The 26,561-nt window shown below is 40.0% G+C and overlaps 4 protein-coding genes across 11 annotated transcripts; 3 read left to right on the forward strand and 1 right to left on the reverse strand.

Moving 5' to 3' along the window:
• The first annotated feature begins 1,978 nt into the window (after window positions 1-1,978).
• Window positions 1,979-5,628, forward strand: LOC105190129 (uncharacterized). 2 transcript variants are annotated; one of them, XM_011152673.3, is made up of 5 exons: window positions 1,979-2,199; window positions 2,340-2,427; window positions 2,604-4,768; window positions 4,857-5,146; window positions 5,306-5,478. In XM_011152673.3, exons 2-5 carry the CDS (start codon window positions 2,353-2,355, stop codon window positions 5,476-5,478), a joined length of 2,703 nt encoding a protein of 900 aa, XP_011150975.2. In that variant the 5' UTR covers window positions 1,979-2,199; window positions 2,340-2,352. The 2 variants fall into 2 exon arrangements, with proteins under 2 accessions (XP_011150975.2, XP_011150974.2); XM_011152672.3 differs by having other exon boundaries at window positions 1,979-2,427; window positions 5,306-5,628.
• A 447-nt stretch (window positions 5,629-6,075) lies between these two features.
• Window positions 6,076-6,399, forward strand: LOC105190133 (dolichyl-diphosphooligosaccharide--protein glycosyltransferase subunit 4). The gene has a single exon (XM_025304980.1). The coding sequence runs from the start codon at window positions 6,076-6,078 to the stop codon at window positions 6,178-6,180; it is 105 nt and encodes a 34-aa protein (XP_025160765.1). The 3' UTR covers window positions 6,181-6,399.
• Window positions 6,400-6,742: 343 nt separating this feature from the next.
• LOC105190132 (tyrosine-protein kinase receptor torso) lies at window positions 6,743-13,905 on the forward strand. 6 transcript variants are annotated; one of them, XM_025304967.1, is made up of 19 exons: window positions 6,743-6,926; window positions 7,363-7,605; window positions 9,769-9,814; window positions 9,924-10,072; window positions 10,291-10,417; window positions 10,504-10,611; window positions 10,702-10,772; window positions 10,835-10,997; window positions 11,118-11,278; window positions 11,359-11,488; window positions 11,564-11,700; window positions 11,839-12,049; window positions 12,206-12,378; window positions 12,489-12,579; window positions 12,674-12,739; window positions 12,833-12,906; window positions 13,153-13,367; window positions 13,457-13,594; window positions 13,688-13,905. In XM_025304967.1, the coding sequence occupies exons 2-19, from the start codon at window positions 7,504-7,506 to the stop codon at window positions 13,869-13,871; spliced, it is 2,346 nt and encodes a 781-aa protein (XP_025160752.1). In that variant the 5' UTR covers window positions 6,743-6,926; window positions 7,363-7,503; the 3' UTR covers window positions 13,872-13,905. The 6 variants fall into 6 exon arrangements, 5 of the variants coding, with proteins under 5 accessions (XP_025160752.1, XP_011150982.1, XP_025160749.1 ...); XM_025304963.1 differs by lacking the exon at window positions 6,743-6,926 and adding an exon at window positions 7,808-8,519 and having other exon boundaries at window positions 7,512-7,605; XM_011152680.2 differs by having other exon boundaries at window positions 6,743-8,519.
• Window positions 13,906-15,048: 1,143 nt separating this feature from the next.
• On the reverse strand, window positions 15,049-26,551 carry Rme-8 (receptor mediated endocytosis 8). 2 transcript variants are annotated; one of them, XM_011152674.3, is made up of 18 exons: window positions 26,196-26,551; window positions 25,681-25,945; window positions 24,467-25,312; window positions 23,578-23,946; window positions 23,073-23,483; window positions 22,414-22,979; window positions 21,265-22,177; window positions 20,777-21,133; window positions 20,453-20,644; window positions 19,857-20,369; window positions 19,146-19,724; window positions 18,614-19,043; window positions 18,196-18,478; window positions 17,887-18,100; window positions 17,526-17,711; window positions 17,300-17,440; window positions 16,702-16,942; window positions 15,049-16,617 (listed from the first exon to the last, which is right to left on the reverse strand). In XM_011152674.3, exons 1-18 carry the CDS (start codon window positions 26,261-26,263, stop codon window positions 16,502-16,504), a joined length of 6,690 nt encoding a protein of 2,229 aa, XP_011150976.1. In that variant the 5' UTR covers window positions 26,264-26,551; the 3' UTR covers window positions 15,049-16,501. The 2 variants fall into 2 exon arrangements, with proteins under 2 accessions (XP_011150976.1, XP_025160739.1); XM_025304954.1 differs by having other exon boundaries at window positions 23,578-24,021.
• Window positions 26,552-26,561: the final 10 nt, after the last annotated feature.

Consider the following 26,561-nt stretch of genomic DNA (forward strand, 5'->3'; position numbering starts at 1 on the left):
ATATTTTATAAAGTACATATATGTGGTTTATATATATATATATATATATATATATAAACCACGCGTTATAAACTCGCAGATGTATAATCTGAAGCGACGTAACACGCAGATCCGCCATACGGCCAGCCTATTAATTATTAACATTAACTACGCGTTATATCTTTTACCAGATAATATCAACTCGCGTGATTATCGCTATACGATTTTCACGTGCTTTAAGGAATAAGTAAAAAGTAAACGAAGTAATAGACAAAGAAATATTGGTTAAATTTCAAAATGTTTTTGGTCAATACAATTGATGAAAAGCTGAAAGATGAGGTACTATTAAGAATTGAGTACAATGTTGTTACATTATATTCCGCTTAAGTAATAGATTTTCTATTCCTTATAAACGCTTAACTCTCTACCCGCGTAGTACTTTGTCGTGTAAAAAACGATATTATGACGTGAGGTGATAATAAGAAATTATACAATAAATTCGTACATAAAGCAGCACATATATAGTATATAATGTATACAATGCAGCGTATATCGATAAAAGCAATATGTTGTATCGATCTTATGTATACTACATAATTCTGTCGTTTATTTGCGAAAGACAGAGGGGAGAACGTATCCAGTATAATGTTTTTCAAGAGCACGAAAAAGTATTTGCTCTTACAATGAAAAACACATATCTGAATATACTTAATTGATATTAAAAGTTTGATTAACTTTTAAGGTTATCGAAGTGCATTTTTTTTTTTATAATTAATAGATAAACGATGAGTTTACACTTGTCGACTCTATTTGGTCGTATCTGCTTTTGTAAATCGACGACAGAATTTGAATCGCCATGTAGTCATCGAATTCGCCATTTTCTAACTCTATCATGAAATACTATTACGTGTGTATCGTTATAACAATTCATGTTATTACTATGCATAAATGTTAAGTTAGAGAGATCGAAGAATGAAACGAGGCACTATCACCAAATGCACGATTTTTGTAGTAACATTGTAGCGATATTCATACATATACACATACATGCATACACACATACATATATACACATTATATATATATATATATATATATATATATATATATGTATAATGGATTTTATCATGCATAAAGAACTGTGGTCTCTTGACTAGATAGAATTGACATAATCTGTATTCACAATCATAAACACACACACACACACACACACACACACACACACGCATACACACACGTTTATATGCATGATGATTTATTTTAAATGCTCAGCAAAAATATCTCGGAAATTGAGGAAGACATGAAAATGTTATAAATATAGGAAAGTATTCACAATGATTCAAAATGATTAGAGGAATGGAAATATATGAAAAAGAAAACCTATATAATTCTAGTAAAAAAAAGGGAAAAAAGAAAGTTAATCTTGATGAATCTTTTCCAAGTTATACCAAAGCCAGATAAGTATTATCGTCATTTTTCCTCTTAAAATTCTACAATTTTTTATTCAAAACGTTCTTACATATTTTCTTTAGTTTCTGAGATATTTTTGGTAGGTTTTTAAAATAGACCATTCTGCATATATAGTCCCTGATTTAATTATATTATTTGAATGTGCATTTAACAGCAGCAGAAGCAGCATGTATAGTATACTTTTGAAGTATATACATATCGCACTTAATGTAATAAGTATACCGTTATATGTATAAGTACAGATAATATAAATTTACATATTTGTGCGCCCACATATTCCAATGTTAACGTATTGTACAGAGAACAAAATATGTACAATGTTAAAATTATAATCATACAGAGTGTCCCATTTTAATCAATATAATTGCAAAAGTGAGTGTTTAAGAAATTATGATTCTATGATATATAAGAGTATACGAAACGAGATATCACGTTTGAATTGAATTTTTCTGCCTTTTGTAGATCCTTAGGCTATTATTACATGCGTTGTACGACAAGCTTGTCGAACGTTTCAATTGGCTGTCGGATAGAGAATTTTTAGGGTGTTTAAGAAAAAGTTTGTCGCCTTAGAAATTTAGCCAATCGAAACATTCGGCAAGTTTGTCGTACGACGCGTGAACATTAGCCTTAATCAATGTTGGTAGAATGAGCATAAGAAGAAAGAAGTGCACAGTAACGCCACTTTCACAATCGGTTTTGAAAATTTTGAATGTTGAATCTGCCAATGCAAACACACGCATTCGAGTGAAAGTAAGGTTAATAAGTCATCGCGAGTGTTACTTTAAATACATAATACATAACAAAAAGCTAATATAAGAAATGAAATAAAATAAAATATCGTGTGCCTCAACATCAGAGATATCTACTAAGTATTTATTCTACGTTAACAGCTGACTTTCCAACATGCATTATCAAATGTACGATGTTGAAGAGGAATTTGAACCAAGAATTATACCGAAACCTACTACAAAACTCGATGTAAGTATATTTTTTAAAAGAATAAATAAATTTAATATTTTTTTATATATTCCATCTTTTTCTCTTAAAATCGCGATAATCGTCGATATGTCGGGAAGAGAAGCTGAAACTTAAACAATCTACTCTTACCATATACATTAATTATACAGAGTAAATAATTCTAGAAAATTTTTCAGCATTTTACCATGCCAAGTGTGCCAGAAGTATCATTAATCTTTGAGAAACCTATACGAGCCAGAAATCTGAATGATGGAGATATTGGCTCATCATCGGTAAAAAGCACAGAACCAGTACAATCTTCTGACAAATCTAAAGAACACATTAATATCGCATCGAATTCAGACAGTCATAATTCATATACAGTTCATGGTACATCATCAAGTTCAGACATTCCTGATTCATATACATCATGGAAGCAGCAGATTTATTCTCGGGAGAATAATCATGTAAATACAACACGTGTTCCACCTTTGCGTAAAAATGTTTATAGTTATAATCACGCATCTCAGTCTGCTGTACAAGATGCTATTGCGCAAAAGCCACAGGAACAAGATAAAATCTGTGATACCCAGAACAGGCTAATAAATATGAGGCCTAATGATGGAATACAGGAGAAAAGTGTGAAATTTAAATGTTCCGATATGGAGAATCCCCATAGTCACAAACCTACCGAGACCCTATTGTTATCTTCCGACAAGAGACAGTTATTGTCTTGCAATCCTCTGCAGAAGGCAACATGTGTAACTGACCCTGCTGCAAGAATGCCTAGCAATGTTTTTGTGGATGCTCTAAAACAAAATGAACATCTGCAGATACCATACACGTCATGCCCATATCCTCTTCAACAATTTTACCCACCCAGCTATTCAAGTCGCGATGTAGACAATAACGAAACAGTGAAGACTTTGTTGCAGCTTGTGAACAGTCAAAGCGAACAGATCAAAACTTTGCAGTCGCAAGTGGACAGGCTAGTGAGGCTGCAAGAAGAAAGTTTCAGGAGCAAGTCGACATGCGCCTGTTCGTCATCTCACGCAAATCAAGTGTTTGGATACTCCGCCATAAATTGTTACGACACCCGCGCGCAGTCGCACAATCAGGTTGCGGAGCAAACTGCAGGGCAAAATCTACCAGTTACAGAAAACAAGAGCCAAGAAAGCTACGGTGGCGATAGAGACAACAGTAAATTGGAAATGGCATCATCGGATCAGCAGCCAAAGAAGGCTTTTATGGAACAAAAAGTTTCCATTGGCGTTATGACGAGTTTTGAATTTACTGTACAAAATAGCCCATTTCTGGTGGATTCCGAAGTGTACGAAGAAAAGCGGACTGTCGGATCTGCAGGAGAGACTGACGATATTAACAGGAGAAACGTCGTGAATGTGCACGATACACCGGAACCTGTTAAAAGATACAAGAATACATTTACGCGCAAACTCGGCACAGCGCAATTGGAGAACATAGTCGAAGACACGGAGAGTTATTTGTCTTCTAGCCACCAGCAGAGCAGCAATTTCAACGCGAGCTCGTCCGCGAGGGATTCAGGGAGGCATACACCGAAGCAATCAGATCCGTATAACACGACCAATATTTCGGAGTCTCCAAAGATGCATCGGCGTCACGCTGCCGATCTGAATCGAGAGAAAGTACACGAAAAAGAGACTTATATAAGGGAAAGCGATGACGGAGATACGGACGAGCAAATACAAGATATACGAACGATGCCGAGCGCGCCTAGATATATAGAACGTGGTTCTAAGAATGCAAGCTACGATAAAGCGTTTGTCGTCAACGACGTCGTCAACAATTACACCGCGACGGATAGAGAAAACAGCAACGAGAGGCCGAGTGCCGACAGAAAGAATCCACGTACACACACACACACAACGCCTACAACGAATTACTATCAAAGTCACAGAAACAAAGAGTCAAATGCTAATGTGAGAGAAGCAAAAAATGTAAATGAAAGCATAGCATTGAGCGGAGGTGACCTCAGGATATTCGAGAGACCTCCACCGACTCCGGAACCGAGTATCCATGTGGAGATGCAGGAGTATACGAGCGATGACGAGAGCGACAAGGTCAAGCGTACTTCGAAAATAGGCTGGACCTTCTACAACAATGTGCTGGGGCAGGTCAATGAGCTCTTGCAAAACTCCAGCGTTACAGATGATAAGGAGCATCATGAGACTAAAATATCTCGTGGAGTTGAGCAGGATGATGATACAGAAGCGACCAGAGTAGCATTGCACACTGTTAAAGCAGCTACTTTGGAGCAACTTCGAAAGCTTGGAATTGATATAACCGACAAAGAACATAAAGAACTGAATGATAACAGTAAGACGTACGTGTCTCTATTTCCGTTTGTATCGGATCGCTATCGGATCGGATCGTGCATGTAGCGGAAACATTCTAATTAATTTTCTTTCAAGGGTGGACTTTGATTCGTCTTATTACCCTCGTCTAGACCATCAGGCGAACATGATGCACGCCACTAGTATTGTAAATGACACAAACACGAGTATGCATATGAAAGCATTGGCATTGAAGTATTTAAGTGATGAGGAACTCACCGATATAGCATTACACAAACAGGGATCGTCTTCCTTAAAACATCTTATGCTCAGCAATATGCAAGGGACCAACCTGTCGTTCGCTACAATGCGCTACTTAGAAAGATACCAATTGTTACCGGGACGAAATCAGGACGTTCAAACGGCAGGTAAGTATCCAAGTAACCAATTGATGATGCGAGAATTCCACGAACATGAATACAATGTAAAATTATAAAATTTCACACATTACAAACATTACAAAACTCCCTTTTAAAAGAGCGCTTGATTCACGCGCTACCGAACGTATATGTTTATTTGTGTTTTAGATATTGGTCAGGTGTATGCTGAAGTAGCATCTAAACGTACTGATTTTAAACCAACGACTGCAAAAAATAGTCCTGCTCTACGTCAGTTCCCTTTTGTGCGAACACCAGGAACCACATGTCCTAGCAGGATATTGGATATTTCAACGTTAAAACGACAACCGAAATTATTGTAAATTTTAGGTCAAATTTGATATTTTTTTATATGAATGTGTGTAATATATTTTATGGAAAAAGAAAAAAGAAGAAAATCTCAGAATTTGATCGGTATGCAGCAAACGTTGCTATTTGTATAATAAGTCGACTCTGCAAACGCGAAATATTAATAAACATTATCATTATCATTTATTATAATGCCTCTTTTGCTGTTATTCCATGCTTTGTACAATACTATTTTCCCCCCTTATTTATGTTGCGGGGACGACGATACTATATTTTTACAGTAGTATTAGTTTTGTAATAATAAGTACGTTACTGCGAGTCACATGTGCTTTCGCTAGTGCGCGCGCGTGTCAACGACGCCATCATTCTGACATCACCGGTTTGTTACACGTTGATTACGGCAAATGTCTCAAATGCTCCAAAGTGATACTGTGTGAATCGGTGATTTCACAGTTTCAAGGTAAATTCAAGTTTAATAACTGTAAGATCGTCTTTCGTGCGATACGAGTTCATTTTCAGGAAACAATTTGTGCGGGCCTGAGACATTTATGTATTAAAATATCATCAAGATGTGTTAACTTGAGATTAATGTCGACTGTTTATTCTTCCAGATGATCACAGACGTACAACTGGCTGTGTTTTGCAACATTCTGGGAGTTACACTGTTCTTTTTGGTGTTTCTCTTCCATTACATAAGCGCAAATTATTCAAAATGAATGGAAAAATGTCACTCAAAGTTTACTCAACATAACCTACATTAATGGATTAAGATGACACTATGTTCCTTCTACGTTGATGAACACAGCCCACTCCGCGACGGAAGATACTAGGATATTAGGATTTTGTTTATGTATGGCACAATAAGTAAGAAGCCTCCAATCTTTCTTCCGTATTATGTGGGGTTTTTAGAAAATAAAATTTTTATCATGGTTTAATTCATTGTGTTTTATTTCTGACAAGCTTTATCTTTAAGATATGTGATTGGACGAAGAAATTTTCGATAGAAGTAAGCTGCGGTTTATGTTAGAACAGAAATCCAATCACAACTATAATACAGGGACTATTGCACAATATCTATATATCTATATTGTAAATGGCTATGTAAGCTCATCAATCAATTTTAATTGGTGTCTCAGGTCAAACCTGAAACAATTTATTTCTCATGTCGCTGAGTTATCATATTGCAGATTAAATATGTAGAAAAGGGAAACCAGGATACAATTGCAAGCTCTCGCAAAGTATGATAACAAGTTTTAAATATTTCCCACTTGATTGCAGAAGCTGCGAACGTTTGCCCGAAGATGATCTCCAAATGAAAGGATTAATATACTGCTCGTAATTAAAAATTACGATTACGTTGAGTGCTGTTTTTGTTCTTCCACAAAATGATGGAGAATCGAATAGAAAAGAAAAAAAAAAGAAAAGTGGGAGCCATGTATCCCACCTTTTATTAACATACAAGGTGTAGTAGTCGTACGTGGTAGGGAGGGGGCTGTCGTAATACGCGTTGAAACAACACTCGAGCTTCTTCAAATGTGGATTCATTTGCGTCACGCACGTAAGCGCTTCGCAGGTAGTTTAGTTTTGCGTTAGTAATCGCGCGCGAGTGCCGTACAGTATCGAGTGCGAGCTGCAACGTGGTTTCGAGATCAAACGCGCACATTTCAAAGATCAATCTATATATTTCTAAACGCTCTCAGGCGATATATCTCACGATACATTTACATTAATAAAATGCTTGAAATCACGTTGACGTGAAGACTTGTCTCGCGCACCTGTACTCGTGCTTTATTACCGAGCGTATTTACCATACCCCCCCCCCCCCGGGTCGAATATATCCTTTAAATTTCAAATAAACAGCTCGTTGAGCTGTTCGATCTACGTAATTCGTTTTACAGTTTAAAGTTAATCGACTGAAAGCGAAGAAAATCGCAAGTGAACTGGCAATGAAGAGGTAACATGTGTGTTACAATCTTTGTTTCAAAAGGTCCAAGTACTTTGCGCTCAGCCACACACCTGCGGACCGAGTTAACGAAAAAATGTTCATATTCGCATTACTTTGTTATTGTGTAATTACTATTCACGGGTTCGTCTTTCAAGAAGCTTTGGAGTGCGCTAGGTGCCTGACGCTATGTCGAAATGTGAGTAAGATCAGGGGCAGCATTTCACTTGTCGTAATGCGTCGTACGATGCATATTTTCGCTCGAATTAAATAAGGATGTGAATCGGAAACCGTATTATGCTCCGTCTTTGTCATCTGATGTTTCACACGCTTTTCACGCTTGATAATTTGAGTCACATCCGTGACTCGTGGACTTCGCATGAAAGTTTGCAATGTTTTAGTTTACACTATGAGATCTACTTTCAAAGATATATATCGGCAAGTGCAACGTGTAACGTAAAGTGATTCTATGTCGACAAGATAATAACGCTGTAAAAAAATTCGGAGGACTTTGCAGCGATAGCGAGCATAAAATTCGATACATGTCACGGCGATATCGAGATAGGAACGCCAGAGGTATGACACCGAACAGGTATATATATTTAACAAATGAACCGTGTCGAGGGAGGTATATTCGTACGTATATCGTATGTATATCTTTCGCGTCTCTCTCGACTCGTTCAACAAAACAAGTTGCGGTATAAAATAAGAATGCGAGACAACTGTCTCGTTATCTAAATGTTATCTAAAGAACACACGACAATGTGACGGTGTTGAAGAAAAGGAATGTTTTTCTTTTTTTTTATATATATATATATATACTTTACACTCCAAGCCAAACGACACTCAAGTATGTATCTTTCCGAGAGAGTGACTCGGTGGCTCTTGACGGACCTCGCTCGACGAAATTCACCCATGTTGAAACTATGTCTGTTTTATAGAGACACGAAATAAACATACATGTTCAACGACACTGGACACATTTTAGATCTTCGTTTCGACATCTGTCAACACCTGTGTCAATATCCCTCAAACATAGCTACACGCGCGCCGCATTCGACTCCGCTGCTGCAAAAGCATCGATGTTGCATACTTCACGTTCTCTTCCGACGTGTATGTACATTGGAGAAGTGTGAAATTCTAATATTTAACAACACGTTCGCTCGGCCGCGGCCACGTGACATTGATGTCAACTATTTGCATATTGTATAAAATGTATCACTTCGCCGATACTTCAATGAACAATGTGCGCAATTACAAGTTAAAGCGGATTGTAAATAAGCAAATTGAGTGAGAAAAGTATCGAGAGGCGGCAGACGGTAGACTGCATAATGCATGAAGTCGGTTCAAGCGTGTTTATCTCCTTGTTCGCATTTCCTCTTGCATGCACCTGCGGAAGGTCACTCCTGCGAGAACTGGATTACACAGTCTCTTAACGGACGCTGAATTGATTGAAAACTAATTGGAATTTGTACTCCTGTAAAAGATCAAGTTAGACAACAACAGCGAGACAGCACGAACCTTGAAAAATATGCCTCGAAAACTTGTGTCATCTGAAATAGATGATAGAGCGTCTCTCTTGGACGTTCATTTGAAAATTTGCGTTGGCTGAATTATCGATTCCCTCGGGACAAATTCTGCCTCACAATTTCCGCGACATTTAAAAAGTCTCGCCGCGTCTTTGTCTGCCGCGTGTCGCTGAACCAAATTGGCGGCGTACACAAGTAAGCGTACATGTATTCATACATGTAGACGTAGTGGATCAGACGCGACTCACCAGACGCGAACGCCCAGACTCATAATGCTCCCGACAGGATTCTGTAATCTGATCGCTGATCGAAACACATCCTGTGTTTTTATCACGCTTATCCTGCTGTCTTGCTCGAGATTCAAGGTACGTTGAGACGGCTGCGCCGCTGCCGCGCTTTACAATCCGACGTAGAACTCGGACTTTTATGAGCGCGATGCAAATTAAAGTCCGATCAGCCGTCATCCTCGCGACTGAGGCGGTATTTGAGTATCATTTAAAGACTTAGGATATGTGTGCGACGGATATGTGTGACCATGCCGGGAGCGATCGTGTTCGTATAGTGTGTGTGTGTGTGTCCGGTCGGTTCAAAAATACATCGCTGAATATTTGCCAGTATATAATACCACACACCAACAGAATCTGGTGTGTGTACGTGTACATGTGTGTGCGTGTATATACGCCGTTGCTTATTACTTACTTTTATGGTGTCTGCACGGTGCTTTGAATCGCTCGATTAATAAATTCACAAAAATAATAGAAAATCCGTAAGTAGAATATGATATTTCGACGTGTTATCGTGTAATAAAAGGAGAACGATCTGTCTTGTTTCAGGAATCGTGCCGGAATAATTGTCCACTGATTGCGGGCGAATTTGAGCGTAAGTTGAATGTTCGATCTAACGATGTAACGGAGAATCGTGAGACAACTAACAAAATCGCGAGTATACATGAAATGTGTTACAACATATGGGAACTGTTTTACGATAGCTTATCCGAGAATAAACGAGGAGGCTGGCGCAAATGTTAGTCTGCATTGCAAGGGAACGAATGTGCTTATGATCAAACACAATCCTGGAATCTATGTTATCGAGCAAAGCGCTTCTAACGACACTTGGGACGCGACGGTAGTGGTAAATGTGTGTACCTTTTGAAACTTGGAACTATACAATCGATTAGATTGATTCAGAGATCTTTTCCCATAGAATACACATTTCACTCGTCGTTGTATCTCTACTTGAAAACTGCTCTGCTGCGTGTTTGTGTGTTTTAACGTCCGCTCGGTGGTGTTCGGATGGAAAAAGACTTGAATCGACTTATTACTTATCATACATCACAAAGTAGATTTCTTTCGCAGAGCATCGACGGATTATCGACATTTTTTAACTTGACGGCGAGCACGTTTTATCGTTACCGTTTGCACAGAATAACACAGCACGGAGTATCATTAGCCGAGACGTCTAATTGGTTCTCAACTTATGCAGGTTTGCATTAATTTTAGAGTTGAGTCTTCCTGTTGTTAATTTACGACAGCTTATCCTTAAAATAACCTGCCTGTTAATGTGTGCAGCTGATCATCAACCACGCGCAGTCGAACACGTATCACTGCTAAAGATCGAAGTAGATGATAAAAATGCTTGCAAACTACGAGCAGAAATTGTTTTTAAACCTGCCGAAGGTAATTCCGGTGCAATGCTTGATAAAAAATCTAATTCACTATCACGTGTTTACACGTGCATACAAAGCACTGTGCAATTACATATTTTAGATCGAAGCTGTAATTACAACGTGTTATCTTGGTCGGGGGAGCATAACTTGGTCCATTTTGATATAGAAAAGGTGAGGAGTCGCCATATTAGCGCAATAACCGTCGCATATTAACAATCCTGTATCTTCCTCAGATTTTAGATTTCCGCTTCTTTCTCAGACACTTACAGTACGACCAGAATAACACCGTGGCGATTGTGTCCGGCAACGATGACTTCTCCAAGATCAGTAACACGACGACATTCACTTTTCTCACGCCATCATGCTTGGAGATTCACAATAACCTGAGTATCTGCGGTGAGCCATTGATATCTGCAATGTTGCGAGAAAATCAAATTGCTTCGAGAGTCTCCAATAGCAGCTAAATCGCATTGCTATAAATGTATAATAATTGTACAACAATGTCTTCGACTGTAGCGCCGGAAGTGGTAAAAGGCCTGCGAGCAGTGCATATTAAAAGGCGCAAAGGATCGTACGATATCATAGTCAGCTGGAATAAACCCGCCTTGCAACCGGACAATTACACGTTACAAATCGATTCGTTTCTATTCGAGCCACGTCTATTGATTGTACCTGGAGTAAGCATCATCGTGACGATAACTATCGCATCACAATCACCACAAGAAAGTCCTTAAAATCATCATGGTCCTTCTTGCAGAACGCGGTTGAGGCTCTCTTCTTGGATGTCGATGTAGGGCCGCGGTATGATGTTGGTATCGTGGCGGAATCACCGGGCGGTGTGAGCTCGCTGTCAAGTATAACGGAGAATATTGACGAGGAAGTAGCAAGTAGGCAGCCAAAGATTATCTCTCGATCGATCACGTCGAGTCGATATTTTGCATAATTGATATTTTCTGTGATAGTTGTGGAGCTATCCTATCGCGAGATTATTGTGGCATTACCGACGTTGATGATTATCGCGGTGGTGTTCGGGGCGATTTGTGTACAGCGTCGTAACAAGAAGATTGAGCAAACTAATATGGAATATATGCATTTCGAGGTGTGTTTATATAATACTGACCGACTGAAAGATTTATCACAAAGACGTTACGAGCATGTTATCATTTCGATAGAGGGTAATAGATCAAATTTCCTAGTTGTCGAAAGTAGAGTATTTCGAGACTTACCTGCTCAACAGGACTCCACAGACTTCCTGAAGAAGCCTTTGAGGCGAGATTACGCGATCGAGAGTGGCGATACTCTTCTGCTGCGTGACAAGTTCGAGATCAGTCCGCAACAACTGAAGTTAAAGGATGTACTGGGCAGTGGAGCGTACGGTATCGTCAGATTTGCCAGCTTGCAGGATGAATTCGGTGCTGTTACTGATGTAGCTGTGAAAATGATGAAAGGTATTATTATGGAGGCACAGAGTTGTGATAAAATAAGTATATCGCCGATACATAATTACAAGAGACATGTGGAAGAAATTACATCACGTGTAAAAGTATTAGAATAGAATAGTTGGAATAGTATAAATATTGTCGAGACGTTGTCCCGTGATCTAGATGATCCGACGGTGGAGGATATAAAGAGTTTTCATCAAGAGATCTCAATGATGAAGTCGGCCGGTCAGCACCCGAATATAGTGTCTTTGATTGGGTATTGCACTTTGTACGATAAACCAGTACTAGTAGTGGAGTATTGCAGCAAGGGAGACTTGCAGACGTATCTAAGAACGGTGAGCTACACATGACATACAAAGATGTATTGCCTTCGGTCGGTAGTAACTACTTGTTGTATGCACAAAGAAGCAACTGTTTGCACCTTCTATTGAAATTTCCATTTCAGATTTGGCAGAATTTAGTGAATGCCGTATTCGAGCGTAGAACGCGACTGAAATTCGTCCCGGTGACTTTCGTCAATAAAGGCGCGGATCAAGGTTTTAACATTGTGTGACAATAATCGCATGTTGTATATTATATAAAAATGCTCAATCGATACTTGTTCTACAGAAACTTATATTTTTCCTGCAGGAAAAAACAGTCCTTATTGCAACAAAGTACGAACAATCGCCAATCGTTTGTACGATATTCAACAAGGTAGATAACACAGTTGATTCTTTAATAATTTATATATGTATAATTTGTACTATACATACATAATATAAATAATATATATATGTATTTCCGCAGACGTGATAAAATACACGGAAAACGTCACGTGTGCGGATTTGTTGAGTTTTGCCAGGCAAGTGGCTACAGGAATGGTAAGATACATCAAAATATATTAATCTATATTTCACACACATACATATAATTATACATATATTGCGCTTGCATGTTGTACGTTTTATGTAAGAGCCAAGAGACAATCAATTTTGCCTCTTGACTTGCTGAAAATATGTTCGTCAGATTTTGTAACCAGTAACCTAGACACACACACACACACACACACACACTTTCTTAACTCTCTTGCTACGTGCAATTCAGGATATGATGGATATTATCCTTAGGAATTTTTATCTTCTAATCGGATAGTGCACCGTGACTTGGCTGCTCGCAATGTATTGGTACGACCGGACAGAGTGGTGAAAATTTCAGATTTTGGCCTCAGTCGTGATATCTATCAAGAGAATGTTTATCGAAAGAAGGGAAATGGTAAATTACCGTTAAAATGGATGGCAATCGAGGCTTTAACGCATCAAATATACACTACTTATAGCGATGTGTAAGTTTTTTTCTTTTGGCTAAAATCGCACTGTATGCATTGTATAATATTATCTCGTCTGGTTGTTCATGATGGGACTCAACTTACAGATGGGCCTTTGGCATTCTGTTGTGGGAAATCGTCACTTTAGGCGCAATGCCGTATCCCGGTACTCCTACAAATAGAATTTTGCATCTTCTCAAGTCGGGGTACCGCATGGAAAAACCGCCAAACTGTAGCAGAGAATTGTATGTATACATTAAACTGTAACGTTCCTAAGGAATTCGTAAGTTTCAAGTTATCGAGTTGCATCAAGTTTTGTCTTTCACTACTACCTTCAGATATAATATCATGTACTCATGTTGGAATCTGAGACCTCAAAGTAGACCTACTTTTACCGAATTGAAACAAAGCTTGGACATGTTACTCAGTAATTACTCGGAAAACAAATATCTGAACCTGTGCGAGGCTTTGCAAGAATCAACCGGCGAAAGCAGCGAGCCAAGATCAACTAACGCGTGTTAAATAGAGTTAGTATGTAGAACAGTGATAATAGAAACGCAAGTGTCACGTAACCTTATCACCTTATCAGCCGGAGAATTTGTACCGTGTGCAAAATCATTTATTTTCTAATCATACATACAATAATCTGTGGTATAATTCCTTTTCTATACATATGTGTGTATATACAACATGTTACTCACAATCTTAAGAACTCAAAATAGTCGAGATAAATACGTCAACTTAACTACTTTCTGTTCCGGGCTATCAAGTAAATCATCAACAAAATGTTTATACACAGTATAACGACGCGTCATATATATGCAAAATTGATCATTCATTCGTCGTATCTTTTTTTGCCGTATCAACCTGTTCGTTTCTTCTGGAAAATGCAAAATCGACGAGTCGCACGTAGGTAAAAATACTACTGATTATATACCTCGCAATATAAAAAACTCGGATAAATCTAACGTAGAGCAGCTCTCGAATGTCGAATTTTTCATCTTTAATACATAAATTACGCGAGTATAATCGCAAGTATGTTTTACGTAAATGTACACATTATCGCAAAAACGTTTACCTTCGCATCTTGATGCTCGAAACAACTTGTCGATCTTAAAATGCAAAAGTATACAATCGTTACATGGCAAGGAAAGAGTATTGTAATTCTCGTCGTATTGTAGCGTGTAAAACTTTTCGATGTGTCATTGTGTCGCTTTTTCTTTTACTAGTGTAATAGATATACTAGTGATTGATATGAAAAAGAGACATCACACCCAAGCAACACAAACGTTGAAATGCAAAGACGTTTAGAAGATGCGTTAATGTATTTTCCTTTTAGTTTCCTCGGACTTTTAAACGTCTTTTGGTCTTTTGTGCTGTTTGGACACCTACAACAAGTAGATGTACTACCCCATTGAAGAGTCCCCTCTGTAGTATCCCTAGATGTTATCACTCTGTACAATTGGAGATTTTTTCATAATTACATAAAATGTGTAATTAATCAAAATGCGCAACGTTTTCTTTTTTTTTCTTTTTTTTTTTTCCAAACAATGGAAATACAAACTCAGAGATATTCCCCGAGAAGAAAATTCAATTCATTTGGTACTAAATATATGCTGCAGTTCTCGGCGATTTGAAGAATGTAATGTATACAATCGAAAACTTGTTAAGAGAGGTCATAGAGAGAAAAATTGACATATTATGTAATCAGAATGATATAAATAGTATATTCTTTTTAATATTAAAGCATACATTAATGTATTTTTCAAGATAATAAATAGTATAGATATCGCGTCCATTCAAAACTCAAAATACGTTTGAACTGCGACGATTACCGAAAAATATTACAGATTCATAGTCGTGATTTAGGGATCACAGCGGCTGCGTATGTATATAAGCTTTTTAATTCCGACAATAGAAATTTAACGAATCATGTATCGCTAGCTTTTGATCGAGTATGAATGCACACATGGGGGGAGCTGCTGATTTTCCTCTTTAGCGTTAATAATCTCGTCTTCTTAGAACGAAGATGTAAAAATTTCGCGTAAGTACATTTTATACTTCCGACTGATTGGAATGTGACCACTGAAAGGTGTGCTTTTACAACGAGGAGACTCAGAACGTTGAACCGACATTTTTCGTTACGTCTCCGTCGCAATTAATATGCTATCACAGAGAAAGTTGTTGCGTTACTACATATGAATTCTCTTATTGGTTTTCTTCGTTTGTTTTGATTTTATTGCAAATCATATATGCAAATCTTATATGTGATTCTCGGAAATCTTTATATTATATTCAAACTTATCTTTGAACCCGTTAGAAAATAAATCATCTTCCATATTACATAATAATATTCCTAAATATATGAGAATCGATGAGAACATTTTTCTTGAATTTATTACCAATCTTTCGTTAGCCCCAATCCAAATCCAAGTGGAGATTCACTTAAAACGTAATTAAACTCAAAAAGGTACACGACGACAGAACAACGTTAATCCGTAGGTATGAAAAATTACCAAGCAAGAGGCAAACTTGCAATAAAGTTATTCTCAACCAACTTAACTTAATTGATCGAAGCACAATTACATCTCCCCTTAGATTTCATTAAAGATTAGATAGAGATATTAAAGATAGAAAGGAAAAAAAAAGAAAGAGGGAAAATAAAAGAGAAAATCAATTTCGAACGCTTCAGACAACATATCGATATTATCGATTCCCATTTTTCTTTTTCAAGTTTAAGCGTCTCGCGGTTCAACTTGCAAATGTAAATTTATTTTACCAGAAACACAGAGTGTCACATCGCGACCGAACATGAGATAAAAATTTGTCCGTAAAGTCCGTTCGGTAATAGACTGTCTTGGAACATTACGATATTACTATACACATATGTTGTCTTAAAGACCGGCGATTGAAAAGCTTCATGGCTACGTTGCTACCGTTTATATAAACGTAATCAAAGAACGAAGTATTGTATAGTAATCTAAACATAAGGATTATACAACAGAAACATTGTTGAGAGAGTTGATAAATTTCTTTCTTTAAGAAGCCAAAAATCACAGACAATATAGTCTCTATACCGGCATTATTTACCGATAGGAATCTGAATATTGACATCCTTACTGCCTTTTGTACCGCTTACAATGCTACCTATATCAGATGCTGTCGTTTCTATTAATTAAACTATCTTCCTTATCAACCGGCGGCGGGCCCGTTGTCAGAGTTGTACTCGGCCCTGCTGTTAAGTAACCGGCGGATACAGGAGTGCCAGCTAATGACAAATCGAGACGACGATTTAATGATTAACTGAGAGAACGCGCTCGAAGGCGAGTCGCTCTATTCGCGTGTCTCTCACCTGTAAGGTAACCGGAAGTAGTGTTGTTAGAAATAAACAAGTCGTGCCGCTGATCCTTGTACTCTGCCCACACACTCGACTTTTCCAAGATGGCATTCACTTTTTCGCCGAGCAACAAGCTCCTCGTCATGGCTTTCAAAGCCTTAACTATCTGCGCCTTAGTCGTGGCGGGGTTCTCAACGATATCCAATCGTCCTTCCAGTATATTTAAGAGATATGGTACCATCTCAGCATCCAGTGCCTGTGCATAACGAGAAGGAAAAACGTGGTGATATTTCCCCGAGAGCGTATATCTCGACGACGTATGTAATCGCCCCCCCCTCTCCTCTGCTCACGAGAGAGAGAAAGAGAGAGAGAGAGAGAGAGAAGAGAGAGAGAGAGAGAGAAGAGAGAGAGAGAGAAGAGAGAGGAGAGATAGAAGAGAGAGAGAGAGAGAGAGAAGAGAGAGAGAGAGAAGAGAGAGAGAGAGAAGAGAGAGAGAGAGAGAGAGAAGAGAGAGAGAGAGAGAGAGAGAGAGAGAGAGAGAGAGAGAGAGAGAGAGAGAGAGAGAGAGAGAGAGAGAGAGAGAAAGAGTGCTCTTTTACACACACGTACATACCTGCTTGATAAGTCTATCTTCATTCGTCGAAAATAATCTATTCAATGTTTCGCATGCTACCGCTATCATGTCCTTCCTCGATTGCATGGCATGCTTTAATGGGCTTATACATTCCGTTTGACATATAGACGAGATACAAATCTACGTGAATATAAAATCGAGCGACGTTAGAGAGACGTAGAGCTACGAATACGCAAAGAGACAAGGACAGCAAGGACTAACTCACTTCGCTCGTAGCCAGTTGATGTAGAATCAATATAGCCGTCTTGTACACCGACGGTTGACTGTTCTGGATAGCCATTTGTCGACAGAGTCGTGGTATATGACCCAACGATGGTACTTGGTCCGCCAAGGTCGGCTGTGCTTGGAGGAGACACACCAGAGCTTGCGTTGTTAATTCCAGCATATCCGTCTGGTTGTCATCAGACATAAGTGTAAAAAAGTGTTAATAATATGTATGTGTGGTGGCGTAATGGGCGATAGTCTGAGAGAGTCTGCAGACACCACCGTGCCATCGTTGTTAAATAAGGGAGGGACACCGACATATCTTTGTTTAACCTGCATTAGATACTTTTTGTAACACTTACATCAGTTTTCTCCTTGGACATTAGTGTCAACGTGGTGTCCATCAGTTCACTCAGGAATTCTTTCGGTTTCCTAAGCGCCCAAGCGGGACTAGCTATAAATAATCTAAGATACACTCCACCTACGACAGGTTCACTGGTCGCGATGTCGATATTATTTTGTGTATCGGGTAACTTTAATATGGCATTAGGGTTTCGTCTCTGCAGTGCGTGGTACCTGAAATGATGACGTGAGAAAAACAAGGACTGATTCGATGTAAAAGTGACAAGATGAAGAAATGAAATGCATTCAACAACCGCCGCGAAGCTTACTCGTCTTTCAACTCGGCGATAATTCTCGCTACTCTAGCTTTCGCGTCATCGTCCCATATTAATTCGGGATTCTCGTGTTTCGTCTCGAACATGTGGACGCACTGTTTAGGCGCATCGCGAATAGCTTCGCTGAAGAGCCTGGGTAAAAATTTCGACAAGTCGAGCTTCACTTTCGGTCCGGCCAATTTGTCGGACGACATCTTCGCGAGTAATTCAGCCGCTGCTTCTCTTATCTGGACATTACTTGAGTTACAAAAGAGATCGAGTACGTATACAACAGCCCCTGGAAAGCACAAAGTTCATCTTCGCTATCGGATCCAATTATCGAGATGTTTCATCGATACGCAAATCATCTTGTTGTTATATGAACTTAAAATTGGTATCGCTATTTTGTACGTAGCCTACATCTTTCACAAACCTTTCGCTAATGCCTCCTTCACGATCTTGGTCGAACTCATCAGCGCGTACAAAGTTTCTAATGCGAGAAGCTGACATTCCTTTAGGTTGTGCAAACATAATAACAGATGCACTACGACTTCGTTCGCGGCTATATCGTCAACGCATTCCTGATTTTTCGTAACATTACTGATTACTTCTAAAGCACTCCTCTGAATGAGCTTGAAGTTGTTACAACCCAGGAGCCCGAACAGCAACTTAAAATGTCCCATACACTGCAGCTCGATTCCAGGATTATTTTTGATAATATTCTTCAGGGCTTTGAGCGACATGACGATATGCTCCAATTTTTCTTGATCCCTTTTACCCAATGCGACGCTTCCTAACGAGGTTAAGTACTCCCAAGATTGTGACAAGAAATCAAGCAAGTTTATCGTGAAACTCTTTGGATTCTGAAAGTTAAACGGTTCTCTAAGATTACTTTGGCCAGTCGCGATGATTGTTTAAAGCTCGAGGATCGTAGCAGCATCTTTTTCTAAAACGGATTAATTTACCTCTATCGGATACACCGACTGTTCATTGTACACTTTCACGAATATCTCACCGATTACCAATTCATCGGCATGAGCGCTATACTTGAAGTCGCTGAAATCGTGCTCAAAGTTACCACTATTACTCAATCTCTCTTGCCGCTTCATTTCCAGATATTCATTCAACTCCGCCCTGGTTCCGTTGTCCCAGATCAAATACGGATTCGAACAATTGGAATTTAATATCTTCAAAATTTCCTCGGGTTTGTCTTTAACAAGCTGACGCGCCAAGTAGGGCGTCAACAGATTCTCCAAGGCGGCGACCGTCACGGGATTATGGGGTGTCCCATCCTCCCCCTTCATGTAACCGCCTAATCGGGCGCAAGCACGGACCGCCAATTTAGCCAAGTTATTGGCCACTTCCTGACGATTCTCATCCTGATTTCTCTCAACGCCGCCCTCCTCCAACGTGTAATCGTAGTTGAACATAAAGAGCAACAAATCCCACAAAGCACCGGATTGTAACAGCTGCATTTGTAATATGCTATCTGTAGCGAGAGACGAAATGCATTCCGTGGCGACTGCGCATAACTTTGTCAAGTGCTGTAATAAAGAAAAGGTAATCCAAATTATAAGATACGTTCTCCTCGAAGACGGAATAAATTGATCGATCGATTTATTCCGTGTCCTGTGTGCTGCACAGAGCTGCACAGCATCGAGAGTGCAGCTCGGTACCTTGAAGTGCAGTATTCTGCAGAGGTCTTTCACAAGTTGCGGCAACTCGATAATCTTATCTCTGCATCCTCGGAACGACCCGGCGACGGCGAAACATCTAGTGATGTGCGTGCAAACTTGCACCGCTATGTCGTTGGGCTTGCTAGACTTGCTCAACACGGACACACATCGCGTGTACGCTTCCAGTAATACGTCTAAACCACCCTCTCGCCGCAGCTCTTCGGCGTTCAGCGCGGAACAGTGTACGGTGTGGTATGCGAGTTCGCTGGCAGCCGCTAGCAATGGCGCAGACTTGGAGAACAATCGCTCGTCGTCCGTCTCGAGTTTGATCGTCTTGATCAGCTGGGGATAACCGGCGTACTTGTACGGTCTAAGTTCGTCCGCGTATCTATGGAAGAGAATGCTCTGGGTCCTCAAGATCAATACGATGTTGTCAGGATTGGGACCGGTGGTCGACCAACAACTGCGACTGCACAGGAACTCGTATGCCTGGCTAACGGCCTCGAACTTGTCCTAGAGTTTGCAAATGATAAATGTGATAGATATTTTACGCTCGCGCATATACATGAGAAAATGCGCGCGAGCGAGGCACTTACTCTGCCTTCGGGATTCTTGTCGGGATGATACATCTGGGCCAACTTGTAAAATGATTTCCTAACGATCGCTCCGTCGTGCTGTTTGCCGGTCGGCAAGCCGAGTTGCTTGTAAGCTTCGTCCACTGTCATCAGAGGCGGCTTCTTCTCCACTTCTTTCTTCCACGCGTCCAACACATCTTTCAACAATTGTACCTGCGATTCAACGTCACGTTCGTTCGCGTCAAGTTCAAGTCAAGTCAAGTGGTATCGTAAATAAATATCGTAAATATCGCGCATGTAGTGTAGCACAAGCGCAAAACAAGTGCAGTCTCAGCTTCAACTTACAGGTTCTGGGATAGGCCACTGCGGGAACTTGACGGTATCACAAAGGTGTCTGAGATAGAATATCTGGCAGAATAACTCATTTTCCAATTGCGGGTATCTTACAGCAGGTACAGCGATATACTGATACCTGGCCATAGTATGACTTCGTAACTTGGGTGAAAAATCTGCAATGTGCGCAGCAATTTTCTCGATAAGCATTCGTCGCATTTCCGCGTTCCAGATCGCTTCCGGCGTATCGTAATCTCCAAGAAATATCTGCGCGAATTTCTCTGCTCCGTGATTTTCTAAGTAACTCACCATCGCGTCGGGCAACAACTGGCCGAGAATACTTCGTTGCATGATATCTGAGGAAGTATTCTGAAAGATGAAACATCCGGATCGTATATATCGTTTTACGGGCACGTGCCGGGCATCTGCGCTACTGTTACAAAATATACACATGTCGGCTAGGAGGAATGAACACACATGAAACATCGGCACAAACTCACATCGTCGCTCCTGAAGGCCTGCTTCGTATGTGTGAGCTGTAGGAACCTCGCGATCGGTAGGACGTTAGAACCGGTGTACATTAAGATAAAATAAAACACGCCGGTGAGATAAATTTTCGACACGTCAGCGTTGTCTCGCATGATCTCGCATAGCAGTGTAGCGACCCTCTCGACTAGAATTGGATCGAACGTTAGCAAAAGCTGTACAATATGCGGCAGGTACTGAAGATCGGACAGCAATCTCTTCACACGCGGTAACGGTCTGATGACCGCGTCGTCGGTGTCTCTACTTGGAAAATACTCGCACATCTTGATCAAAATGTTCAAGATTAAGGTAGCCAGGTCACTTTCATTTATTACGGGAGTTCCCCTCGCGACGAGGCTCCACTTTAGTTGCGGCACTTGTGAAATCGTCTTCCATCCGTCTAGCCCTTGCGCCCAGACCTTCGTCTTGTGAGTCATTTGATTCGAGGCGTACAATTCTTTCAGGTCTTTCAGACTGATCGGCCCCTCACGTTGATCCCCGTTGTTGTAATACCACTCCTTCTCCATCCGTTCCTGCTGTGGGCCCGCCTCTAACACGTTGGTCTGCGTTGGTACGACTGCTCGGGAGGTGTGCAAATGTGCCAGTGTGAGTAAATCGACCAAAGTTCGCACCCCGTTTTGATCCATTATATCTTTGACATTTCGCCTATGTAATATGAGCTTATTTACGAACATAACTAGCCTATCGCGTTCCGTTCTGTCCGTGCAACGCTCCAACATTCCCAGTATATATTTCGTATCGGAGAATGGGCCAATGTCTTCGTAGTATCGACCGTACACTATCGTCATTGCTTGCAAGCAAAGGCACTTCATTTCGATTTTTGCAGTCAATAAGAATCTATGGTATAAATCATTAAAAAACTCGTACCTGCAATTGAAAACGAAACGGGGTTAGGTCGCCGTTAGGTGTATTTGTGCCTCTAGGTGTGTCGATACGAGACTTAGCGATTAGCGCGGCGATGTAACGCGCGGCGATCTCAGCGAAATAAGAGAGATAGGTGGTGGTGGTAGGTCGGTACCCATGCCTCATGGCTACAAGAAGCTCGCGATAACGCGATAACGCGTCGCCTGCAGAGGCTTGCTTGCAAAATTTGCGTTACTTACGATTTCCTTATTGGGCTGTCGGGACTATCTTTCTCCAACAGAAGTCTCAGGTAGTAATCTCCAATTTTAACTTCGTCCGAAAGACATTGATATTGCACCTCAAACTCCCTGTGATTCCACGCGATCAAGGTTCCGCCGGCCAGGTCTTTGTCCGAGCTGAATGCGCGTATCTCATTTTCCAGCGCTATCCTCAGCTCCTCTCTCGTTTTGTGATTCCAAATTAAGTTTGGCAGTGCGTGGTCTTGATTGAACTTATAATAGAACAATTTCCAATTAGCCTCAGATTTGATTCTTTCTCTGCGTTTCCTCAACACTATCGGCCGTTCTTTGATCTTCTCCCTCCGCTCTATTCCAATACGAGCGCCCCAATGCTGCAGAGCATTCTCCACGTGTTTCTCGACCACCCGCATTTGACGTTCGATAGCGATCCACTGCGGACTTTTCTTATTCTTCGACGCATGGTCTATAGCTATCTTCAGATTGTCACGATTGTTCAATCTCTCCTCCTCCAAGAACGAGTCCGGTACTTTTTCATCGGAGTCCAAGTAATTCAACAGACCGACCGGCTAAAAACGATCGACGAGCAATTCAATGTTACTTGTAATCGCGACGACGGTGGATCGTATCTCAAAAGCACGGCAGAAATAACGTCGACTCACCATGATTCGTTTCAGCAGTCCCATAGCAGTGGGATGCCCAGTCACCCACAAACCTACCAGGTGGCGGCATAATTGTCGGTGCGTTAATAATCTACTATCACTGCCAACGGTGAACAAACTGTTTAACAGATGTCTCGGTAACGCTCCCTCCGCAAGCGCCAACTCTTGCATCTTCGCCGCTACTTCCGGCGCACCCTCTTCGATGATCGCTCGCATTATCAACCCGGCGCCTTTCACCACGGCCAGTGAAGGATGCTGAAATAATTTAAACAAAGATCTGCCTCTCGCAGCGACCATTTCCAGAAGATTGTCAAAATGTTTGCCGTCGGTTGTCTCGCTGTATGGTACACACAAGGCGAACGTCAAAAGATCGAGCATAGCGGAGACCACCAGTGCGCCTGTACCGTGATTCTGTAATACGAAGGAAAAGGAAGACGTTCAGCCAACGCCAACGCGCGCCAATCGCGACGACCGGCCGAGTGTGTGTCAGCGTTGCGTTACTTACAATATGATTAATCCACATTTCGAGTAAGCTTTCGAGAAATTTGTTGCTGCTGAGTAGGCTACTTTTGTTCAATTGTTCTTGCCTTAAATCGCAATCATCATGCATTGGCTGCATCAGAGTGCAAATACAATCTATGGCAGCTTGCGTTACACCGCAATTTTGTCGCTTTAAAGCCTTCACGACCTTTGTTCCAACAGCTTCTCTAAAACCAGGAAGTGTTGTAAATGCAGTGAAACCGATTTTGCTAGCCACCAATCGTCGTAGTGCATGAAATTGTGCCTCAATCTCACTGTTTGTCTCTAGATCTTTGCTGATTAAAGTATTCAAAGCTCCGAGGATAATCTTGTCTTTGTTTTCGGTAAAGATTCCCTGTAAGTAGTCATTCATGATACGATGTACTTGGAGTTGTAACGTTGTTACAGTCCATTCAAGCGGTACAATTTCCTGGACAAACAGAAAATGTTACGTCTCCTTATGTATTTTTTATTAAAAGACTCAGATGGAAATATTTCTCCTTGTCTGAAACTTTATAACTTCTCTTTTGTATTTTTACATTGAATTGTGTGTCACAGCGAGAGATTTACAAAACACATACACACACACACATACACACACATATACATGTACAAACAAACAAATATAGCACGCCAATGTTTGAGACACCTTCTTTAACGACGGATTCCTTCACTTCAGTTTCCTTTTGTTTTCTCTTCCCTTTCTTAATTATAAAGTTTCAAAAATATTTCAATCTCTGTCAATGTACCTTAACCGCTTCAATGTGCTGTATAAATGCATACTTTCTATAGATATTTAAACATTCACGTAGCTATAACGTTTTTCATTTATAATCTTATATGCAATCAGATAGAGAACGTATGTTTTATCTTACGTCTTGGGTAACGGAATAATTAAGACCACTGTACGGTATATTTGCGTTAAACCTCTCCAGAATCTCAGCGAATGTACGTCCTCCGGGTGGTTGTTGAAGGAATTTAACATGCGTCGTCTCGACTTCTTCGTCGACAGGTAAATTGAGAGGTCCAAGTCTTTTGCCTCTAGCTATGGGATACATCTTTACGTGGACATCTCTGTTACCAGATGCTCTCACACCGTCCAGCAAAGACGCTAGCAAGGAATCTCTATTCGTTGCGGTATAACTGCGCGTTTGGCCATTGAGATATTGTATGGTGAACAATTGAGGATTATCGTTATCTCGAACCAAAGTAAAAATATCCGATAATGGCCTAAGAGTACAAATATTGTATGTTTGAGGATCTCTTTCCAGCAGGCAAGTGTCCGAAAGACACAGTGTTCTTCTCTGTGGATCCAAATGCCTGGAGGAAATCTTGTGTACGGTGAATTCCGAGACACTCGTTATGTGCTCGTCGCCACTAAATTTCCCTAATCTTTGAGCAATGAAGTCGTCCAGCTTTATAGGCTCCTTCAACATTTTTATGTTAATACCTAAATTGTTTAACGCAGCTTCCTGTAACTTTTTTTTAATTTCTTCCATATGCACAGACGCAAAAAGATGCAGGCGACCGAAGCCACCGCATACAATCACAAACCCATTAGGATAATCTTTCATTGTCAGAAGTCCCTCAAAATCTTTGTAACAATAACTAGCTAATATCATGTTTGTTGCAGGATCTAATTGATCAAGACTGTATGGTGTTATTTCTAACACTACAGGTAATCTTGTATCGGACCAGTGGTGTTTGTAAGCTTGATATCTCTGCAATTATAAGATTATAATTATTTTACCAATATTGTGTGTGCAAAATTATATGTAATTTGTGCTTATTTCTTTCTCTCTTACACGCATGAGATCTTTTTGTACATACAATGTGTAAATAATACCAAAGATATCTGTGATTACATTACATTGGCCATATGGCTGCAGAGATAACAAGTCAGCCTGTGTCACAATATATTTCAATATTAAGAGAACATGCTACTACAGAAAATGTATATATAAAAGAAGAGAAATGAAAGAGAGAAGGAAAAAAGCAAGAGTAAATATATATATATATATATATGTATATACGTGTGTATGTGTGTGTAACGTACACACACACACACACACACGTGTACAGAACTCACCAAAGTTTCTTTAGATTTTTCAAACTGATTTCTGTATTTCAGAGCCTCGGTCAATAAATGTGGTCTGTGCTCTGAACTGAACTTCATAGTATCATTTTTCCGTTCTTTACGCACAGTTATGGTAAATTCATGGGATCCTAATTGACTTTTATTTATTGGCTGTACATTTATAAAGTCAGAATACTCCCACTTGTTTGTAACATCTAATGTGCCAGGGTTGTATGTTGTTATCCCCATGGAACCAATGGAGAAGATACGTTTGTACCTGGTTGTACGATTTAGATATAAGTATAAACATCGCTATTTAAAGAATGATCGTAGTATTATTAGAGTGAATCTCCTTACAATTGATAAAGATCAATTCAAATATCAAGAACTCCGTAGTCAACCGTGAGTACAATTTGTACGATACATTAGATATTTATTTGTCACTTCATACGCGTGTATGTTTCAAATATCTTTAACTCAATTATAAAGACTATTCTTTTATATGTAGTAAAGAAGACAACACTTACTTTCCCTTCCATGAATGCTTGGTAACCAAAAAACATGCCACATCTTGATTGTCCTTTATCGGCATCATTGTTTCATTTCTCGCGGACGCAAGCGTACCGATCTAAATAACGTTTCGACAAATCACTGAGCACTACTCGCACAAGACAAGTGGCGTAGGAGAACATTCGCACATGAGTTATAAAATTACGCGACAGTCATTATCCAAAGTATAAGCATAAAGGAAAAGGATATGAACCTTTACCGTGCACCTCTTGCCCTTGATCTTTGTTCAAGTGGGCGATATACTTATTTAGGCACACTTTATTCGCTTTTATTTAACAAATGTCATTTTCGACAGGTCCGTTAGCCTGGAAGCGGCCATGATG

This window comes from Harpegnathos saltator, unplaced genomic scaffold, assembly GCF_003227715.2.
Source record: "Harpegnathos saltator strain DR-91 unplaced genomic scaffold, Hsal_v8.6 scaffold12, whole genome shotgun sequence".
Classification (NCBI taxonomy): Eukaryota; Metazoa; Arthropoda; class Insecta; order Hymenoptera; family Formicidae; genus Harpegnathos; species Harpegnathos saltator.

Bases quoted from the DNA above. Each gene is read 5' to 3' on its own strand.
- LOC105190129 (XM_011152672.3), top strand. From the start codon at position 2,353: ATGCATTATCAAATGTACGATGTTGAAGAGGAATTTGAACCAAGAATT. The intron at 4,769-4,856 runs GTACGTGTCTCT...TTTTCTTTCAAG, and splicing joins CTGAATGATAACAGTAAGAC to GGTGGACTTTGATTCGTCTT. The intron at 5,147-5,305 runs GTAAGTATCCAA...TTTGTGTTTTAG, and splicing joins TCAGGACGTTCAAACGGCAG to ATATTGGTCAGGTGTATGCT.
- LOC105190133 (XM_025304980.1), top strand. From the start codon at position 6,076: ATGATCACAGACGTACAACTGGCTGTGTTTTGCAACATTCTGGGAGTT.
- LOC105190132 (XM_011152680.2), top strand. From the start codon at position 8,367: ATGTTCAACGACACTGGACACATTTTAGATCTTCGTTTCGACATCTGT. The intron at 10,073-10,290 runs GTGTGTACCTTT...TTTCTTTCGCAG, and splicing joins ACGCGACGGTAGTGGTAAAT to AGCATCGACGGATTATCGAC. The intron at 12,379-12,488 runs GTGAGCTACACA...TTTCCATTTCAG, and splicing joins TGCAGACGTATCTAAGAACG to ATTTGGCAGAATTTAGTGAA.
- Rme-8 (XM_025304954.1), bottom strand. From the start codon at position 26,263: ATGATGCCGATAAAGGACAATCAAGATGTGGCATGTTTTTTGGTTACC. The intron at 22,980-23,072 runs GTGAGTCGACGT...GATCGTTTTTAG, and splicing joins GACTGCTGAAACGAATCATG to CCGGTCGGTCTGTTGAATTA. The intron at 17,441-17,525 runs GTGAGTTAGTCC...ATATTCACGTAG, and splicing joins ATCAACTGGCTACGAGCGAA to ATTTGTATCTCGTCTATATG.